Source organism: Lissotriton helveticus, chromosome 2_1, assembly GCF_964261635.1.
Source record: "Lissotriton helveticus chromosome 2_1, aLisHel1.1, whole genome shotgun sequence".
NCBI lineage: Eukaryota > Metazoa > Chordata > Amphibia > Caudata > Salamandridae > Lissotriton > Lissotriton helveticus.
The window spans coordinates 1,152,448,764-1,152,468,996 of NC_136059.1; the positions used below are offsets into that span (position 1 = coordinate 1,152,448,764).

Below are 20,233 nucleotides of genomic sequence, written 5' to 3' on the forward strand. Positions count from 1 at the left end.
AATTAGGAGCAGGTAGGATTATCGAGTTTGGTGTCTGAAGAATTGTATTTTAAAACTTTCTTAATGCTAAAGTTGGATTTTAAGTCACCGTTATGAGAATACAATTTTAGAAAGATGTTTTTTTTCCTAACCACTTGATGACTGCAGGATGTTTTCCGTGCCACATGGCTAGGTGTAACTGGCAGTTGGTGTTTGTGTATTGCTTCCAGACAGCGAGGCAAAGGGGGAATAGGTGTTGGAAGGACGGCCATCTCTGACATGATAGGGGGCTGGGTTATCACCTGCCACACTTGCACACCACAAAGTCTCTGCCTTAACACACTTACAAAGGGTTCGACAGAAGTCTTTTGTGACACAAGACAGGCTGGGTCAGGGCAGAAAGATAGGGAATTCCAGCCACCTACAGGGGTGGAAACGTCCATAACCTTCTGCTACTTTAAAGCTGGCACCAGGTATAAATATTAGATCCCAGACCCAACTCTTCACCATGTGTGGACCTGTGGAAGACTCAGAAGGATTGCCTTGCTGCTCTGCTGCAAAAATAATTACTACTCTACTGCCCGGCTGCCTGAGTGTGAAGGACTGGACCTGCATCTTGAACCCAGGTCCACCAGAGTGACTCCAAGGGATAGTTGGCTGGCCTTTTGATCAGGCCAAAGGGACAGAAAAGGTCCCAACTCTTTTTAACCCTGCACCTGGACTCTGCCTGCTGTGACTCCTAACCCACACCCCAATTGGTGTTCTTCCAGTCCCGTGTGACACAAGCACCCACAAAGCCTTGCCGCGCAGCTACAAGCTTCATCGGAACCAATGTGATTTGACACAAAGCATTACAGAGCCTAGCTGCACAGCTTCATTGGAACCGATGCAGTGTGACACAACCTGATGCAGTATCATGCATCACCAGTATCACTGCCCCTTGGAACAAATGGCAGACAATGAAAAGCCTTGCTAAGTAAAGCTGCGCAGACCACGTACCAGGATTTAAGGTACTTTGCTCGGCAGACTAATTTGGTCCCTGTATCTGTTCCATCGCAGTCAGCCAGAACTTTTGACTTTGTCCCGGACCAGCGCGATCAGATAACTACAATTGCCACTTTGTGCTTACGTTTTTAAAATTGCATATTTCCTGTTCTGCATATTGGATTTTTGTTGTTTGGCTTTCATTTGGTTTAATGAAATGAACTCTGTTTTTCTAATTTGGTGTGGGATTTTTCTTGTATTGTGTTCTAACTTCATTACTATTTGAAGTGCTGCATAAATACTTTACACATTGCCTCTAAGTTTAGCATGACTGCTTTGTGCCGAGCTACTAGAGAGTTGAGCAAGGTTAATTTGAGATTTGCTTATGTTTCACTCTGGCAAGGAATGTGGTTGCTGTGTGAGTAGGGTTTCCCCACCACCCCCAACCAATACCCCAATTTCTTATAAAATGGACAATGAGTGTGACAAAAAGATCTGGGAACGAAATGTCTTTTTATGCGTCATATCCTTCCAAGCGATGCCTTATACATAACTGAAAGGGTAACTGACATCACAGGAATAAGATATGAAGAATCTTTATACTCTAACAAATTCCAATGTACCGACCACCATCTCATAAATGGCATTTTATTGGACTTAGTCCTGTCTCAAATTCAAGGAGGCATTGTATCATTCTGAAAATACTGTACTCACACCGATGCTACCTGGACGAAACCCCTCCAATTCATCTAAAGCAAGGAAGAGTTGGAATGCCCTGGTGTTGAAGGACGTAGCCTCTAGCTGGATATGGTGTTTTCCAACGTGTTTATGTGAAACATGTAAGATCCTTCTTCCTCTTCTGCATCTACATGACCGTAGGGGACTTCTTGGAACTGTCTTCCTCACAAACTTGACAGTTTTGTAGACAGTATTGTTTTTTTCTGTATGAGTTTCTCAACTATTTTCGAGTGGGAGCTGCTCCAAGTAGCAGAGAGCCAGTTAAAGGGCTATATGAAATTAACCCTGTGTCTGTGCCCACCCTCTTATGGTATACTGGGAGCCATGCATGCTCCAGGTGAATATTATGTATGTGATGTGGGCAGTAACAGCAAATGTGAAATTTTCTGCTTCATAACTACATGGCCAGGCAACCTCAGAGCTGACTGCGACTAATTTGTGAAATTGGTTGATTCACAGAACAAAACTGGGTATAAACCCGAGCTTGTGTTGGGGAAGCTTTACAGAATTAGGGGAATTAGGGGAAGTGAATGGAACTATAGACTTAATATTATAAATTGCATAGCCTCAGGTACTAATCTCTGAGTTAAAGAAGTCGCTGTGCAGAATTAACTGGTTCAACTAGAGCTTTGGACATTGCCAGGGAAACACCTATGATGGGGGGGAACTTTCAGGTGTTTCATAGCTTATTCTTAACTTCTGTGAGTGTTACCAATGTGAGTGTGGCACAAAGGTACTTACCAATATAATCCTTGTCATCTCTGTAACTGTTTACCTAAAAGTTTTGGATAGGTACCCTTCTCACTCTTCAGGAGCCATTTTTACTGTGACCATTGAAATGTAGATATGTATTCCATTTATATGACTCTGCACCTGGAAGTGATTAGGTTTAGCCATGTGTTCTATAAGTAAAGTAAATATGCACATTATTGTTCACTGCCTGGGACCAAAGAGACAAAAGCCTCTTGCAACATACAAGTGGATAAGAATAAGAGTAAGACAAATAGAGAGGATGAACAGATTAGCATGGTTTTGAAGAGAGATAATTTCAAGGTTCAATGAGTGAGCCAGTGACTGGAAAATTACATAACAGCTTTGGACAGACTTCTCACAATATGTAACCCAATCCTCACATTAGAATAGCAATTGAGTGACTGAGTTATGCTACATTGTGTGCATACAAACGTAAGACACGAGTTATGATTAAAAGACAAGCCACCATGCACAAAGTGCTAGACTTAGCGACAGTAGCGGACGGCATGGATTGAGGGTGGCGGGAAGGGGGGGCAGAGAGGGCGAGGGGGTGTAAGGGGATATTTTAAAAAAGAAATAAAATAAAACTTACCTTACTGTCACATCTCTCTGTTGTTTCTCATTGCATTTAGAATAAAACAGGAAGCAGGTCGCCAAGCTCGCGTGACCAATCACAACGCTGTAATGCAGTGATTCTTAAGCACCCAGGCCCCCCTGACCAATCACAATGCTGCAATGCAGTGTTGTGATTGGTCTGAGCGCCATGGTTGGGCACTCAGTCAGGGACTGTAGGGCTGGGCATGCTCTCCATGTAGGCTGTAATGCAGGCTGCATGGAGAACAGGAAAATTGTGAATGAGTGGCCAGCCCGAGAGGGCAAGTCAAACAGTCACTCTGCAGCCCAGCCCCATCACACAAAGCTGGCACAGCAGGAGGGCAAAATAAAACGATAACAGCATTACCTTATTATCATTTTATTTTTCCTTTCTTTAACTGCTTCAATGTAGTCAGGCGACGCTTCTCCACCTTAGCGGAGGAGCCGCCACTGTGTATCTGCCCTGAAAAAGCCCTTGGCTGGTTAGCCACATGGGTGATACATTTGTCGGCTGTTACTTTATTTGTATTACTCCAATCACATGATTGAAAATATGATCTCTGGAATTTGGGACATTTAATCCAAGAACTAAGTGACAATTAGGACCTGTCTTTTTCTACAGGGGTTTTTAGGAGGGTGTCACAGTAGTAGTAGATGGCCATGTATAGTGCTGGACTTTCTACAAAAGTGTAAGTACTACAAAAGTGTATTTTATCACAAAACTAAAGCTTGTGAATGCAGAAAAGTATTAAACTTATTCAAAAGTGGAAACTCACTCAAACACGTAAGTTATCTTTGTGACTCAGCCCAATGTCTCTCAAAGATACATTTATAATGGGAAGTAGCAGTGCAGCTGAGGTTGCGATGAGCTTGCAACAAAACAGGAAATGTATCCTTGGTGAAAGACAATTTGCCCCTAATTCATGTACCATTTGCCTTAACAGAAAATCTGTATTTACATGTATTATTGTACTGTATTGTACTTAAATATTAAATGTGTCTTTTGTTGGTGACAAGCTTGCCTTTGGTAGCAGACTTGGTTACTGACACCATTCCTCACTCCACAGATTCTTGTTGAGGTGAAATACAGGGCAGCATACATAAACTTTGCAACACTATTGAGCGGCCACTTGGACTGCTGAAAAGTAGATTAAGCTGCTCACATTCCAGGGGGTGCAACTGGGACAGCTCCTACATTTGAGCGGGGGAGCATTACCCTCCTTAATTGCCCCAAGAAATAGCCCAGAACTGAAAAGTAAAATGGTAATGAAGGTAATTCATTACCATTTTATTTTTCGTCAACCCATATTGAACCGAGTGTCAGGATGGGGCGGGGCATGCTGAGTGGCATCAGCGGTGGCCTGCCAGTACACTAGTTTATACTGCGCATGTCACTTTGGCTGTCCATCTTGCGATGGCCAGCCTGACATGCACTATCAGCTTCTCAACACAGATTTCTTAGATAGCTGGGTTGAGAGCCTGCAGAAGCCTATTCTGTCCTCGGGAGTGCCAAGAGAGGCCTCTCCCACCAACCCTGCCCCTTCTCTCATGTTGGTTCGCAGCATGAGAACAGCGCCAGGATTGGTTAAGTAGGGGCTCTGTAGGGGTTAGCTGGGGCCTCGTACGTGACATCAGGAAAAGAAGAGGCCCAGAACAAGGAGGTTGTGTCCACTCAAGCAGGTAAGTGACTTTTTATTAATTTTCTTTTTTTTTTATATTTATTTTCCGCATCTGCCGCTCCACTGCCATGGTTGCCAGCCACTACTGGGTGGCAATCTACTGATCTACTGTAGTGCTGTGTTGCATAATATTTTAAGAATTCTAATATTTTGCACTTAATAACGTCATAAAAAGCAAAACTTTAATGCAGGACATCAAAATGTTCCCGACCAGGATTGCATTTTACAATCAAGTTTTTTTTTTTTACAATATAAATGTTGCAGGATAAATGGGTAACTAAGAGATGAAATAGTCAATTGGACATCATCATACACTATTAAAGGCTAATCATACTAGTCAGAACCACAAGTCTCTAAATGTGAATTATATTTTGGAGATTTTAAGGTCTAAAAGTATCCTCCAGTATGCCTGAGTGTTCCAGAGCCGCCTCAAAAATTTTACGTTTTTGCGTTCATCCATCTGCTGCCATGGTTACAGGAATCACAGTGAACTTATTCATATATTGCCAATGGGATGAGAATCTCGGTAAATTGTTCAGATTGTGAACCTATGTTGAATATCTTCTGCTGGAATCAGCAGAGATTAAGATGACTTGTAGTTGATTCCCCTTCTTCAACTTCCACGGGTTCAAAGTGAGCCGGAATGTCCCCAAAGGGGCCGCTCCATGACATATACTCAAGTCAAGTCAAGTCAAAGATAGCTTTATTCGATTTCAATTTAAAAATCATAAAAGCACAGAAAAATACACAGTTAAAAGTTTTAAAAAAATTAAAATCAATTTATACAAGATAGTGCAAAGTGCAAGTCTGTTTAGCCATCAATGCATTGTTAATCTGCATCTAATCACACTTTTTAAAAACGTTGATACTAGGTACATTGACATTTCATCTTCTAACAATTGAAGTTTCAAGAGGGCAGGTCTGCATTGTCTCAGTCCCCACTTCTTCAATAGCAATATCAAGTATCTTTTTCTAAGAAGTGAGTAAAATTTACAAAATAAAATACAATGTATCGTGGACTGTTGAGATACATCATCAAAGGGGCACAGAATCAGGCTTTTTGACCAATTATTTGTTTCTGGAAACGTGATCAATCTGAAGAAACTATCTCCCCAGAATCTCGTTAGTAGCATCCGACTGTAACTGCTCTGAATAAGGGTTAAATATAGCTGCATACCTGGTCCCTGCAGGATCAATTGATTCTGTCGGACGGACACCTTTTTTCCCTCTAGCTCCCAACGTTTGTTCTCTAACGACACAAGGCAAATTTCTTTCAGCTTTTTCCTTGAAATTGAAGTTAGAGAAATAGGGGAGTCAAAATATTCGGGGTGTCCGATCTGTGTTAATAAATCCTTAACATATGTAAAGCAATCAATTTTGTGGGCCCCCTGGAGTTTTAAACAGTCCTGGATTATTTCCCTGTTAAGCTCAGTTACTTCAGATGTCCATACCTTATGCCATAACAGGTCCGAAACATAATCCAGTCCTAATTCCTTATGGCATACATAAGTAGATGTTGAGTTAGGAACAGCTAATAGAAATCGCAGAAAAGCATTTTCACAAGCTTGAATTTCGCGGCAATCTGCGATCCCCCATATGCCAGCTCCGTATATTGCAGTGCACACCACATTTCGATTTGTAAATGTCCACCAAAATGTGCACCGGCCGACCCCCAGTTAGTTTGAAAAATGTCGAACTGCGCCAATAGCCCGAGCAAAGGCTAATTTCCTTGTGTTGGCAGCTGACGACCAAGTACCCTTTTTTATTAAAAGTGATCCCTAAATAAGAGAATGTGTTTTTTAGTTCTATCTTTGACTTCGCTAAAAAGGTATTACATTGGACATTTAACTTTGATGAGCAGCACATACTAAAGGTTTTTCCAATGTTAATTTTTAAACCTCCAGCTCCCATATAATCTGAGAAGGTAGTAAGCGCTCTCTGTAAGCCCACTTGAGTCCTGGCCATGATTACCGTGTCGTCCGCGTACAATAAAATAGGGGCTGGGGTTCCTCTGATTTGGGGAAAATCCAATTTTTCTCGTGTTAAATGGTTGGTCACACTGTTTATATGAAGATTAAATAAAAAAGGCGCGAGAATGCAGCCCTGACGGACGCCCATATTTATGGGAAAGTTACGTGTACATTCGCCCTTACTTCCAAAACGTATTTTTTCCCCAGCCCCCCGGTACAGTTCTTTAATAAAGTTCAGGATGTTAGGATCAATACCAAGTTGTCTCAAGGTATCCCATAGGATTTCATGACTCAGGCAATCAAATGCCGAGCTCAAGTCGACGAATGTTAAAAATAAATTGCCATAATTTAATAATTATTGCGAGGTTTAACCCTTGTTCCACAGTACCTAGCCCTGCTTTCAAACCGTACTGGAACTTTGAGATAGCACCTGTTTCTTCTGCCCACGACTGTAACCTATTTAAAATGACTCTGCCTGCCACTTTCATCAGGGAATCAAGTAAAGAAATGGGCCTATAGCACTTTGGATCGTTTCGGTCCCCCTTTTTAAAGATTTGGACCACAATTGCTTCTTGCCAAGACTGAGGGAACCCTATTTTGTTGCTGCCATTCAGGACACTGGTCAGAAGGGGTGCCCATAGTTTAGCGTTGGACTTATAAATATCTACCAGGACCCCATCGGCCCTGCAGCTTCGCCGGCCGAACTTTCAGCAAGTGCTAATTCAACCTCTGATAAAGAAAATTCTATGTTTACTGGGAACAAATCCCCCGAACTAATCTCCAAGTTTCCACATGCTTCTGCATACCTATGGTCCACTTGCTCGTCTTTTTTATATAATTCGGTGAAGTGATTTACCCAGGTGCCTTCATCTATAGCGATTTCTATTGAATCTGTTTTTCTATCGACAAAGAAAGGGGCATTTACCGCCTTCCAAAAGGCAGTATTATCTTTCAGAATGCAGGCTTGATGTAAGGCTCGCCACGCCTCCTGCTTCAATTCCTTTTTCCGTTTTTTAATTGTGGAGTAATAGGTGGCTCTAGCCTTTCTTATCTCCGGAACATTTTTTGGTTCACTTTTAAGGATCGTCTTTAGAGCCGAATGCGCTTTGCTGGATCTATGTCGTTACAACGCATGCTTTTACCACGCATGCCTTTACGACTCAACTTTTACAACGCAAACCATTACAACGCATAGTGCTTAGGGGTGCTGGATAGTGAACAGTTTAATTTACTATTCCAACTCCAGTCCCCGTGGACACTAGGGAAGGTGTTGGATAGTAAATTAAATATATTCCCTATCCTAGAGCGCCCCCCAGCGCAATGCGTTGTAATGGTTTTCGTTGTAATAGTTGTGTCGTAAAGGCACTGCGTTGTAAAAGTTGCGTTGTAAAGGATGTTTCCCCTCTTGGCTACATGCTGAATCGACCCAGCCCTCCTCATTAGTTCTCGAACCTTTCCTTAATGTTTCAGTTAGGGCTTTACAAATTTCATTAGAGATGTTCTGAAAGGCTACAAGAACTGAAGAACAATTTGTATTTTCAGTTAGGCAGGTCGTGTAACCTTTATGCCGATTTTTTATTAAACTTTCAAGAAAGGCAGTAGGCTCTAATCTGTTCCATTTTATAGAATAACCATTCACTTTTGCTAGGGCTATCCTATAATTGTAAAGATTTTTAGTTACATCATTAGTCTTACTGTTTCTCGAGTTAAAAATTGAGAGAAATGCTGATAGGTAAGTGGTCGCTTATTGCAATGTCTCCTGTTTTAAAACTGAGAACGTTGTAGGAATGGCTGTTGGAGACCAAGACAAAATCTATCACCGCGCTGCACCCCCTACCATTAAACGTGGGTGAAAAAGCAGCTTGTGGGCAAGATAACTCATTAGCAAAACCCAGATCCAGCTGGGATGCAAAGTTATTAAGAAGGATTCCAGTGGTGGAATGCTCGAAATGGGTGCAAGGGTCACCCTTGAGGTTTTCCAGCCCACAAATGCCTGAGTGACTATGAGGACATAGATGGCAATTTAAATCACCCATCAATATAACACAATTCCCTGCCTGGCTGTTTTCAGATGAGATTTGTGAAATTTGTATAAGTTCATCAAATACCTTATTTATTTCAGTTTTTGGAATATTGTTATAGAAGTTGATCAAGATAACAACTTGATGACCTCCCATTGTAAGTAGCAGGGACTGATAATAATCAGATCCCATATTGTGTTGCCTGACCGTAACATTTGTAGTATTAGATATATAAGTACAAAGACCTCCTGAATTTCTATCCCTCCTTGACTGCTTGGCGGGTGAAAAGAAAGTACGAAAGCCATTAATATGAATTTCTTCCCGCTCCCAGCATGCCTGTAAACAAATTATAGAAAAGTTATCTATAAAGGGTAGAAAGGCTGGTTCCTTAAGTTTAATTGATAGGCCCGCTATGTTCCAGGATAATAAGGTGATTTTATCATCCTTATCTAGAAACTTACTTAGGACAGTTTCCTGTTTTGAAGGAGTTAAACCGCTTCCGCTGGGTGTTAGCGCAGGGCATCCCTCAAGGTCCCGTTGATAATCTAACATAGCATTTTCTTGATCGGCCCCATGTACTGTGTCCGCCAGGTTGCCCATAATCTCTACAGCGTGCCCTGTAGTATTAGGGGTGCTATCACCCCCTTCATGTGGTGCGATACATATACTTCGGTGATCTTCGCCAAGGTTACCCGCTACATCGCTTCTCTTTATCAGGTCGCACATTTTTACATAATTTTGATCGCCTTGCCCCTCATTGGTGACAATTGTATTCTCTTTGTTCCACCGTAGTCAGTCCACCATTTCTAGGCAACTAAACCTATTTACGGTGGGTACATCTCTCCAGCTATTTGTTTCTTCACTCCCCCATTTGCCATCCCACCCCGTGCGCGGTACCTAACCCATGTCCATTCGCCTCCACTGTCAGATAAGTCAGTCATAGGGTAAAAATATGAGAGTGGTCTAGCTTCTATAGCTGCCCTTATGTTTTGGTTTCTCCATGTGCAAATATAATCCACCGTGCGTGGGTCTTCAAAATTGACCAACACGCAATCCCCCGGGATTGTTTTTGTGCTGTTCCCCACCCATGCAATTCTGCGTACCATTAAAATCTTACTCGTCACATGTGGGGGTAAGGGACGATTAGAATTGAGCCAATGTGACACTTTGTTCTTCAAAGACAAAAAGGGTTCCTCAGTGTGTTTTCTCAATTCAGAGACCCCTGTCAATACTACTAAGTATGGACTAGTTTCTGGTGGTAGATTAATGGTAAGTCCCCCCTGAGGTTCCCCCACTGTCAAACCCGCTCTTGGATTTTTGGAGGGTACATTACATAGAGTTGTTTCTAATCTAGGGGGCTTGTTAGGTCCAGTGGATTTTATCAGGGATTTCCTCGTCGGTGCATTTGTGTTGTTTAAATTCAAATGCTGGGCAGGGAGCGGGGATTTACTAATCACTTGTACGTCAGGTGCGGCGTGTGGGTATACTGGGGATGGCGTCTTTGCCTTCACGATGTCTAACAGACCCCTCGTAGTCAAATCCAGCTGGCATAGCTGGTGTTCGATACGTGAGAGTCTAGTTTCCAATGGAGTGAGGAGTGATTTGAGTAGCGCCCCCAATTTTTGGGATAATGGGTTGTCGGCTCCCTCAATGTTAACTGCAATATTTGCTACACCTCCAGATACTAAGTTTGCACTCTGTAGGTCCGAAGGCGGGGTGACCTGCCTATTCTGAGTATTTGGATCATAATCCCCCATTTGCTTGTCGGATATATCTTTAATACCCATGGCTTTAGCTACTTTCGGTTTTCTACCTCCCATGGCGGTAGTGTTAACCCGTTTTCTTTTTGATATTTCACCCTCCCGTCTCTCCCGTAGTTGCCTGGTGTTTTTTACTACTGGCGGAGTGACACTTAATATTTCTGGGGTGGCCTCTGGTACTGTTGGTGAATATAAATCAATCCCAAACTGGGTGCGTGGCTGCTCCTGAGAGCTGGCCAGAGTGTGCACAAGTGCTGATACTTCCATAGTATTAGTTCTTCTGGTGTGCTCTGGGGTGCGGGCAGTTGCATAGTGTCCCATGGATGATCTCTTAGCCATAGCTAGGTCTTGAGGCACCTTTCATTCCATTAGAGTAATCCCTTGGTCTATTACTGAGTAAGCTCTTATTATGAAGTTATCTAAGGTACCTGTTAATAGGGACCCCGCCGTAGTGGCTTTACTCCTGCTTTCACGTGTGGACATGTTGTAAGAAGCTTTTATAAAACAAAACTTACTGCTATAGCAATATACATGCAATATCTCTGTAACAGGCTAAAAAGGGATGGCCCGGTCCAGTCTCTATCGGTCTATAACGGGCTAAAACGGGTCCGCCCTTGGCCCGGGCTTCGCCCGGCGTGCGCCCGCGCGCGTCCCGCGTTGTGTGGTATGGGCCTGTTTATATGCAGCAGCAGGCGAGGAATATGCGGGAAGAGGCACCAGCTGTGGCAGAAGCTCAGGCTGCTGGTCCTCGCAGTCCCGCGTTGGCGAACTTGTAGTCCTCAGTCCCAGCCGTCCCAGTGCAATGGAGGTCCCTCTGTGCTCCGACTTCCACAAGGGTATCAACTGCTGCGAGCGGCGCCCGCGAAGCGGGGGCCACGAGCAGTTTTAAGGCAGCAGCAGGCGGGGAATATGCGGGAAGAGGCACCAGCTCCATCGGAATCCAAGAGAAGGCACTGGAGTGGATCATCTCGTTCCTCGCCGGAAGAACCCAGAGAGTCCGCCCCCCCTGTTCAGATTCGAGGCCACCAAAGTCATCTGCGGCGTACAACAAGGATCATCACTCAGCCCCACCCTCTTCAACATCTACATGAGCCCCCTCGCGGCCATCGCATGCCAACACAACCTCAACATCATCTCCTACGCCGACGACACCCAGCTGATCCTCTCCCTCACCAACGACCCCGCCACCGCCAGAACCAACCTACACAAAGGGATGAAAGACGTAGCCGAGTGGATGATGAACAGCCGCCTGAAACTGAATTCAGACAAGATGGAAGTCCTCATCCTTGGATCATCACCCACTGCCTGGGATGACTCCTGGTGGCCCCCTGCCCTGGGCAGCGCACCCAAACCAACGGACCACGCACGCAACCTGGGCTTCATCCTGGACTCCTCCCTCTCGATGACCAGACAAGTCAACGCCGTCTCATCGTCATGCTTCAACATCCTACGCATGCTCCGAAAGATCTTCCGATGGAGCCCCACCGAAACCAGGAAGACGGTCACCCAGGCACTCATCACCAGCCGACTGGACTACGGAAACCACAGCCAAACTACAGAAAAGACTCCAACGCATCCAGAACGCCTCTGCACGACTCATCCTGGACATCCCCCGACACAGCCACATCTCCGGACACCTGAGAGACCTGCACTGGCTCCCCGTCAGCAAGAGAATCGCGGGCCGACTCCTCACCCATGCACACAAGGCCCTCCACGACCTGGGCCCCAGGTACCTCAACAACCGCCTGACCTTCGACACTCCCACCCGCCAGCTACGATCGACCAACCACACCCTCGCCGCCGTTCCAAGCATCCGAAGAGCCACCACGGGAGGAAGATCCTTCTCCTACCTGGCAGCCAAGACTTGGAACTCCCTCCCCATCCACCTCCGTCTGACCCAAGACCACCTCTCCTTCAGGAAGCAACTCAAGACCTGGCTGTTCGAGCAGCAGCGGACCCCCCTCCCCCAAGCGCCTTGAGACCCTCCGGGTGAGTAGCGCGCTATACAAATATCTTGATTGATTGATTGATTAATTGAGCGCCATTCACACCCAGGGCTAATCATTCTCTTTCTCTCTCGTAATTAATAGCATATAGGTACTTCCTCATAGCTGCAGATCCCTGTGATCTGTAATGGTGTATAAGAAGTAATTGTCAAGATCTTTTCACTACAATCATTCAGTCCAGTCCAGCTGGCACTGTGCCAGAAAGAAGTGTAGGGTACTTTAAGCAATCCATTTTGGGGAAGTCCCATAGTTAATTTGCAGAAACGTCTTCATTTCATTGGGGCTGCAGGGTTTTCTGTACACGAGATGACTAAAGTAAGAAATGTGTATGATGCTAGAACCAGAAAAGACATGAAATGTAATTGTCAACAGTAGGATGAAGGATAACATGACATACCACCAGTGTATTTTACAAAGTCTTCGTTCATCTTCTCTGTTCTGTGTTCTCCCTTTTCTAGGCTTACTGCCTATTTTGGCTTGTTGGAGATCTGTCGTCCCAAGGCAGGGGAAACCGTTCTTGTGAATACTGCAGCAGGGGCCGTTGGTTCAGCTGTGGGACAAATTGCAAAAATCAAAGTAGGTAATATCATAGAGGTTCTGTAGAACACACTAAAACTAACTACCCGTCAATAATGTTCCTCGAATGTGTTACCTGCATCTGCGGTTTACTAAGAAGAGATTATATATGTTCATCTTGTGTGTGTGTATACAAACTTTTTCCTATGTTTAAATAGTTTTAAAAGTGCTCCCATCTTTTTTTGAAAAAACACTCATGCCCCTATAATAATTAAGGTACCTTTGATGACAGTCAATAATGCAGTGCCTAAGCCTCGTGTGTAGGTGACAATGTGTGGTGAATTTATTTCTGCCTTTCATCACTGTGTTGCTATACCTTTCACATTACTGAGTGTAGAGTACTACTCCTTAGATCATTTTCTGCGGTGGATTGCTGATACTGTCACGCTAGACAATGACACAACCAACCTTGTGGTAAATCTGACAGACACTCTTTATTGAAACAACAACTTGACATTTTAAATAAAAGTCTTGGTTTTGTTCCGACTAATAATGTCCTTAAATTTAAATTAAAATGTGAATTGGTGGAATTCTTCCGAAAAACCAGACTGAATGTTTTCTTTTCCAAAATAGACAGTGCCATATATGGTAGAGGCGGTATTGGACTCTAAAATAAATCTTCAGTTTCCCCACCTACTATTAATATACCCCCTAGGGGGTACTTGCCTTTCGAGCAGGATGTTGTACATGAAATTAAAACATTAAAAATGTATGATCTGTCATCATTCTATCACCTAAGTCAGGAAGAAAAGACAGCTCTTGACGAGTCAAGGTTCAAACTAAATTTTATTACAAAACTAGCAGACAAGTGGTGTCGCTGTCCTTTACATAAAAGAAATATAACATCAGGAATGTCTACATCTATTGGGTGACAGCAGTACTTACAAGACCCTGACTTCAAACCCTATCACCTTTTTTTACAAAAGGATAAAATGTATGGCGCAAACCTCTGTAACATCTTGGACATTACCAGACCCCTAGAAAAGAAAACCCATCCTCACTATATTTAATGGGGGTCAACCTTCAGTTTAAAGCTACCATCCTTGCGGTAATTGTAGCATGTACCACCTAACCTCTGTCACAGAAAGCATCAATCTTGGCTTTAATTCTCCTTGGGTTCTTAACAACATACCACCAGCAACTCCAAAATTTGTATTTACCTAATCATATACCCTTACAGTCAAGGAAATGTGTGCATGACCACTAGAAACATCAAGATCAGAATCAGTGAACACAGAAGTAACACATAGTGCAAAAAATCAATGACTACATTAATTTATCATTTTTCACAAGCCGCTCATACTACAGAGAACCTTCAACGACTGGTGATCAACAAACCATGGATAACCAGAAACAACAATAGAGTGGAAAACACACACATTACTCAAGCAGGAACAGTGTTGGATACTGGGGACACATGTATCAGCTCAATGATGATATTCTTTGGCAGCATTTAAACACTATTTAATTATGGTCAGACTTTAGTATAGATTTAGTTGTATATGTTACACTTAATCATTGTATCAAGCTTGGCTGGCTATGTTGCAAATACACATTCAGAGAACATCTACCTTACCATTTCAAGTGAAATGTGTTCCCATACCTCAAAAGGGCGATTGTAGGAGAGTAGGTTCAGCTTACTATGGTTACCCCCACTTTTTGCTGGTGTTTCACTGTTTTTCGACTTTAGTCTGGCTGGGGCCCTGCTATTCAGGACCCCAGCCTAGCTGCTTCCTTTCTAAAATGATTGCATGTACTTTAGGTACACTCCAGATTGGTTAATGGGTTACCCTTGTGAGTCCCTAGTATATGGTACCCCATGTACTAAGGGCATAGATACCCCAGAGGCCTGCCAGGGGCTGAAGCATGTATTATGCCACCCCTGGGAAACCTTCCAAAATGGCACCACGGGTCTGCTACTGCAGCCTGGGTAAGGTGGTGCATAGACCCCTTACTAAGATATATATATATATTTTTTCTTTTTAAAACATTCATTATGATCTTCACTGGTGACACAGCTGTTTGCCCACAACCCTGAGGCCGGCAGCACGTTTTAAACAGTATGGTCTTATTGAACACAGCTTTTACGCCGACATCCCGGGGGACCCGCAGCGAAACAGGATGTATTACATATACTCTAGTCAATATGTGCACCTAACGAAGTCTAAAAGCATACAGTGAGATATTACGTATTCAATTCTATAAAACAAATAACCCCCCATCCTCCCACCATGTCATCAAGTCCATACATCCGGCACATAGCTGCGTCCAATGATCTAGTGACCTACCCCACACACACACCCACTTCCCGTCACAAGAGGCCACATCTTTATAGCATCCTGGGGCCCAATATTGAACCTAAGTGACATCACCGGGGGAATACAATTTACCATATACCCTAAGTCTAGGGGGTATTCAAGAGGAACTTGCGGCCCGGAGATCCGAGCCTCCCTGCTGCAGTCAGGTTCAGAATGGTGCCCATATATCCAAGGGTCTAGATCTACTAGGTATCAAATCCCAATAGGTTGATAACTGATCTTTGCAGTATACTACCGTGTTTATCCATTCTGCTGTCGTAGGCGGATGAGATTTTTTCCAGTGCACTGCCACCTGACTCTTGGCGAGCAGGAGCAGCATGGATGTCAGTTTACAGGGACCCTTAGGAACTTCCAATACAAAGCCCAGCAATGCCACAAGGGGCGTGATCAGCACTGTGACGTTCACAATGTTAGCAATATGTCTAATAACATCCGACCAATATCGCGCTATGGGGTTGCAGAACTACGCTAAATGGATAAACATTGCATCAGGTGCCCCACATCTCCTACATCTTGCATCTTGTTGCAACCCCATCCGGTGTAACTGGATTGGTGTACGATAGATTCTATGCAGATAATTAAAATGTATAAGGCGCAACCTATAGTTCAGCAAGAGATTTTCTAGTTGAGAACAGCAAAACTGCCACTTTTTGTCTGTAATGGTAATATCTGCTTCCCTCTCCCATTCTGCTTTTGATGTATTCAAGATAATTGGGGATGACTCTGCATTACGCTATAAATTCTCGTAATCAACTCACGAGGAGAATGATTGGCTAGGATATTTTCCAGGGCTACTAGTGGAGTCGGGGCTTTTGGAAACTCTACGTATCTTGCCCTACAAGCCGCCCTGAGTTGATAATATAATAACATATCAGAAGCTGAGGGTGAATCAGGTTCACACATCTGTTGGAGAGATAAGAATACATCCTCTGGGAATATATCCCGCCCCATCATTAATCCACAATGATTTGCACGCTCAGTAACAGCTTTGTCCATTAGCGGGCCAATCAGCGGATTTCCCCCCAGTGGCATAGATGGAGCATACAGTTCTTTGTGCCCTGCCCTCTTCGCTATGTTTTTCCACTCCCATCTCATTGTCTCAACAGTGTTTACGTCTGAGTGAGTACGCGAATATGGATGATATACTGCTGTATTTAGAGGGGTGGGCACGACCATATCTATCTCAATCGCCACATGAGGCTGGTATGGAGTAGGATGGTGCCAGAAATGTAAATACTGTGCCTGTGCACTATAGGCATAGAGCTCAAAGTCGGGGGCCCCTAAACCTCCCTGGGAGAGCGGGAGAGTCAAGAGCTTCCAAGATACTCGAGTTTGTTTACCCGCCCATACTCGGTCAAGGATCTCTGTACGTAGCCATTTAAAAAAGTGAGCGCTCAATGGCATAGGTATGTTGACAAACAAATATAGCAGCTTCAGAAGAATTACCATTTTTGTAATCGCAATACGCCTGGTTAAAGAAAGCGGTAGTCTCTTCCATCTCTGTATTTTTGTTTCCAACCAATCTATAACTTTACCATAGTTGGCTAGCCATAATTCCTGTATGGATCTGCTTAATCTATATACCTAAATATCTCGTTTTGCCTGTGGCCCACTGGATGGGGAACTCGGTGTGACATTGAATGGTATTATCAGAAAGTGGAAGCAGCACAGATTTCATCCAATTGATCTGTATCCCCTTCAATCCTCCATATCTAATCAGTTCCCTCATGACTACATCAAAATTATCTTTAGGATTTACTAAATAAATCGTCATATCATTCACATACATAGAAATTAGTAGCCCTCTGGAAGTGAAACCAATACTCCGTTGTGTGTGATGTTGTCGAAGTCTCACCGCCAGTGGTTCGGTAGCAATTGCAAAAAGTAGGGGCGATAGAGGGCAGCCCTGCCTTGTCCCCCTAGTTATGACAAACGGCTCCGTTATCTGTCCATTCACCTTCACTCTCGCCATTGGGTTAGTATATATTACTTGGATTTGCTTAATGAAGATAGGACTAAATCCCATCCTAGTCAGTAGGGCAAAAAGGAATTTCCATTCCAAAGAGTCGAACGCTTTAGAAGCGTCTAGTAATGCAACTGCTTGTACATGTGGTGCTAAGTAATGTAGTAAACCAAATAATACTCTCAAGTTATGTGACGTCGATCTACCAGGTATAAACCCGGATTGGTCCGGAAGGGCTATCTGCAGAAGCATTGGCTGCAATCTGTTAGCCAGAAGTTTAGCATAAATGTTGGAATCTACATTAATCAATGATAATGGCCTATAAAAGTCTGGTTTAGTGAGATCCTTATCTGGTTTCAGTAAGGTAATTATAGTGGCCTCTCTTAAGGTGGGGGGAAGTATACCTGTTTCCATTGCTTCCAGATAGACCTGCAGAAGCCTAAGTGCCAAAATATCCATATACTCCTTAGAGAAGGCAGCGGTAAGTCTATCTGCCCCTGGAGATTTGTCCGTCGGCATACCAAAAACTACCTGCCTCACATCCTCTACCTTGATAGGTAATTCCATATATTCTCTCGCACCATTATTGATCCACGCCAAGGCGATGGAATCTAAATAATCAGCAATATCCGAGTTGGATGGGTCAGTGCCAGAAGTGTATAGTGACTAGTAAAATCGGGCCATAGTATGTAGTATGTCCTGTGGAGTTCTTACTATCTCCCCATCCTCCATGTGCAGTTCAATAATGTACTCAGTACCTCTTAGGGCACGGAGTAAATTAGCCAATATTTTCCCAGCCCTGTCACCCTCGCCATAACGCCTGGCCTGAGTGTGTTTATACATGTACGCCGTTTCCCTCGCTACCTCCTCCTGAAATTCTGTCAATTTCATCCTCAGTTGTGCCGTAGTGGCACTTGACTGACTCACCTGGTTGTCCATCTCTAAATGCTGAATATCGTGCTCCAGGTTCTGTAGCGTTCTGTGTACAGCCCTCAGCACTCCCAATTTTATCGCCATGCAGTGCCCTCTAGCAACCACCTTGAAGGCCTCCCACAGAGTCCCACCGACCCTTCATTTAACTCAAAATATTCAACTAGTTTCTCCCGAAGTTCTTCCCGAAAGACCTGGTCTCGTAATGCAGTAGATGGGAATCTCCAACTAAATGGTTGTATGTACGGCAGTGGAATCTGCAATTTGATCTGAGTGGGTGCATGATCAGAGAGTGGACGTGGATGATGTGTGGCTTCCCTGAACCAAGTATGGAGATCTCTTGACACCAGCCAATAATGCAGTCTGGACCAAGCATTCCGATGTTGTGTCACGCACGTGCCCTCTCTAACCTCTGGGTGCGGAGAGCGCCATGTATCCACCTGTGGTAAGTCGTCTACAATATCTAACAACATAGCCGATGCTTTAGGATGATGTTCCCGAGATAACCCCTGTCTGTCTGCTGAAAGTGACATCACAACATTAAAATCGCCCCCACACAAAATCGGTGCCTTCCCCAATGACTGGAGTCCTTCCCAGACTTGTTGAAAAAATGTTGGGCTATCAGTATTACTAACACAACTGGAGTGTTACAAAGCAACGCCTGTAGCAGTATATGTCTTCCCTCATTCTCAATCAGGGAGCATGTGTCTTCCAATGTAGTCCTCTGCGTATTAAGATTGCTACCCCCCTTGAGTAATTAGAATAGTTAGCTTCCACCACCTCCCCCCACCTGTTGTGGCGGAGTCTGTTCGTGTTCGCAAACATTAAATGAGTCTCTTGCAGGAGACATATATCCATCTTATGCCTAATCAAGTAAGAGTGGACAAGTCTGGCCTTCCTCCAGTCATTCAAACCTCTGACATTCCACGATAGACATGTGTTAGTCGACATGTTCACCGCAGGGGCAATTTATATGTGTGACCCTTCAGCTTGTCCCTCGTACCCATAGTGAGCGTTCCATGAATAACAACAGTGGTGTGCAGTGCAGCAGGTCTACCTCTCTTAACTAACAACAGACGTGAATCAGTGTAAGCGTGATCTAATATACATTTCAGTTCCAACATGTGACATAGCAGGTACAACAAGCAAAACGAAATCCCCCCTCCCCTCTCTCACACCAACCCCCCAATCAGGTTGTGAATCTCCCTCCCTCTTCCCCATGAACCAATAAAATTCAAACCAAAGTGTCAAACAGAAGGGAATCATCCCATAGGGTAGCGTGAGGTCGCTGGCAAACCACCCCCTCTCTGTTGGCAGGGTGGCTGAGACTACTTCCCATGACCACAGTCCAGAACACCAAACAAATATATATGACCCAGTTATAGCCCGTCAGTGCTTTCCAACCATTCAACTCTTAGGACACAGGCGCTTACACCCCACTACCCATTGATCGACCATGACAGCGGAAAGAGTGGCAATTACTGTAAAGTTTACACATGGCTTGCACTTATCTGAGTGACCATCGTATAGTACCCGGATCCTCAATCGTTGTCGCTCATTGTCTTTTCCATCAGCGAGTCGTTTACCGCACACAACTGTTTATGATTTCACCATTTGTTTTGCATATGCAAGAGCAGCTTTAGCATCTGTAAAAAAAGGTGGGTTTTCCGTGACCCTAAATCCTCAGCTTGGCAGGATAGATTAAGGCGTATCTAGTCCCGATATGTTGGAATATTTTTTTTCACAGGAATGAATTACCTGCGGGCTGCCTAAACTTGTAGCGTGTAGTCCGGGTAAAAGGCTTTGTGATTGCCTTTGCATTGTATATCTCCTTTCTCCCTTGCGGGTCTGAGGATCGTGTCCCTGTTCCAGTAGTTGAGGACCCTTGCGATGATCGGTCTCGCAGGCGCGCCCGGTCTCCGCCTAGGACCCAATGAGCCATGCGCCCGTTCAATCAGAAAC

At 44.1% G+C, this 20,233-nt stretch overlaps 1 protein-coding gene across 2 annotated transcripts in view; it reads left to right on the plus strand.

Annotated features, from left to right (window-relative positions):
• Positions 1–20,233, plus strand: part of LOC144818511 (prostaglandin reductase 1-like) — a 1,303,604-nt gene that overhangs the window by 1,097,090 nt on the left and 186,281 nt on the right. For both annotated transcript variants that reach the window (XM_078675999.1, XM_078675998.1), the window contains one exon: positions 12,943–13,060. In XM_078675999.1, the coding sequence (XP_078532125.1) occupies positions 12,943–13,060 (118 nt within the window). The remainder of the gene's footprint in view (positions 1–12,942; positions 13,061–20,233) is intronic.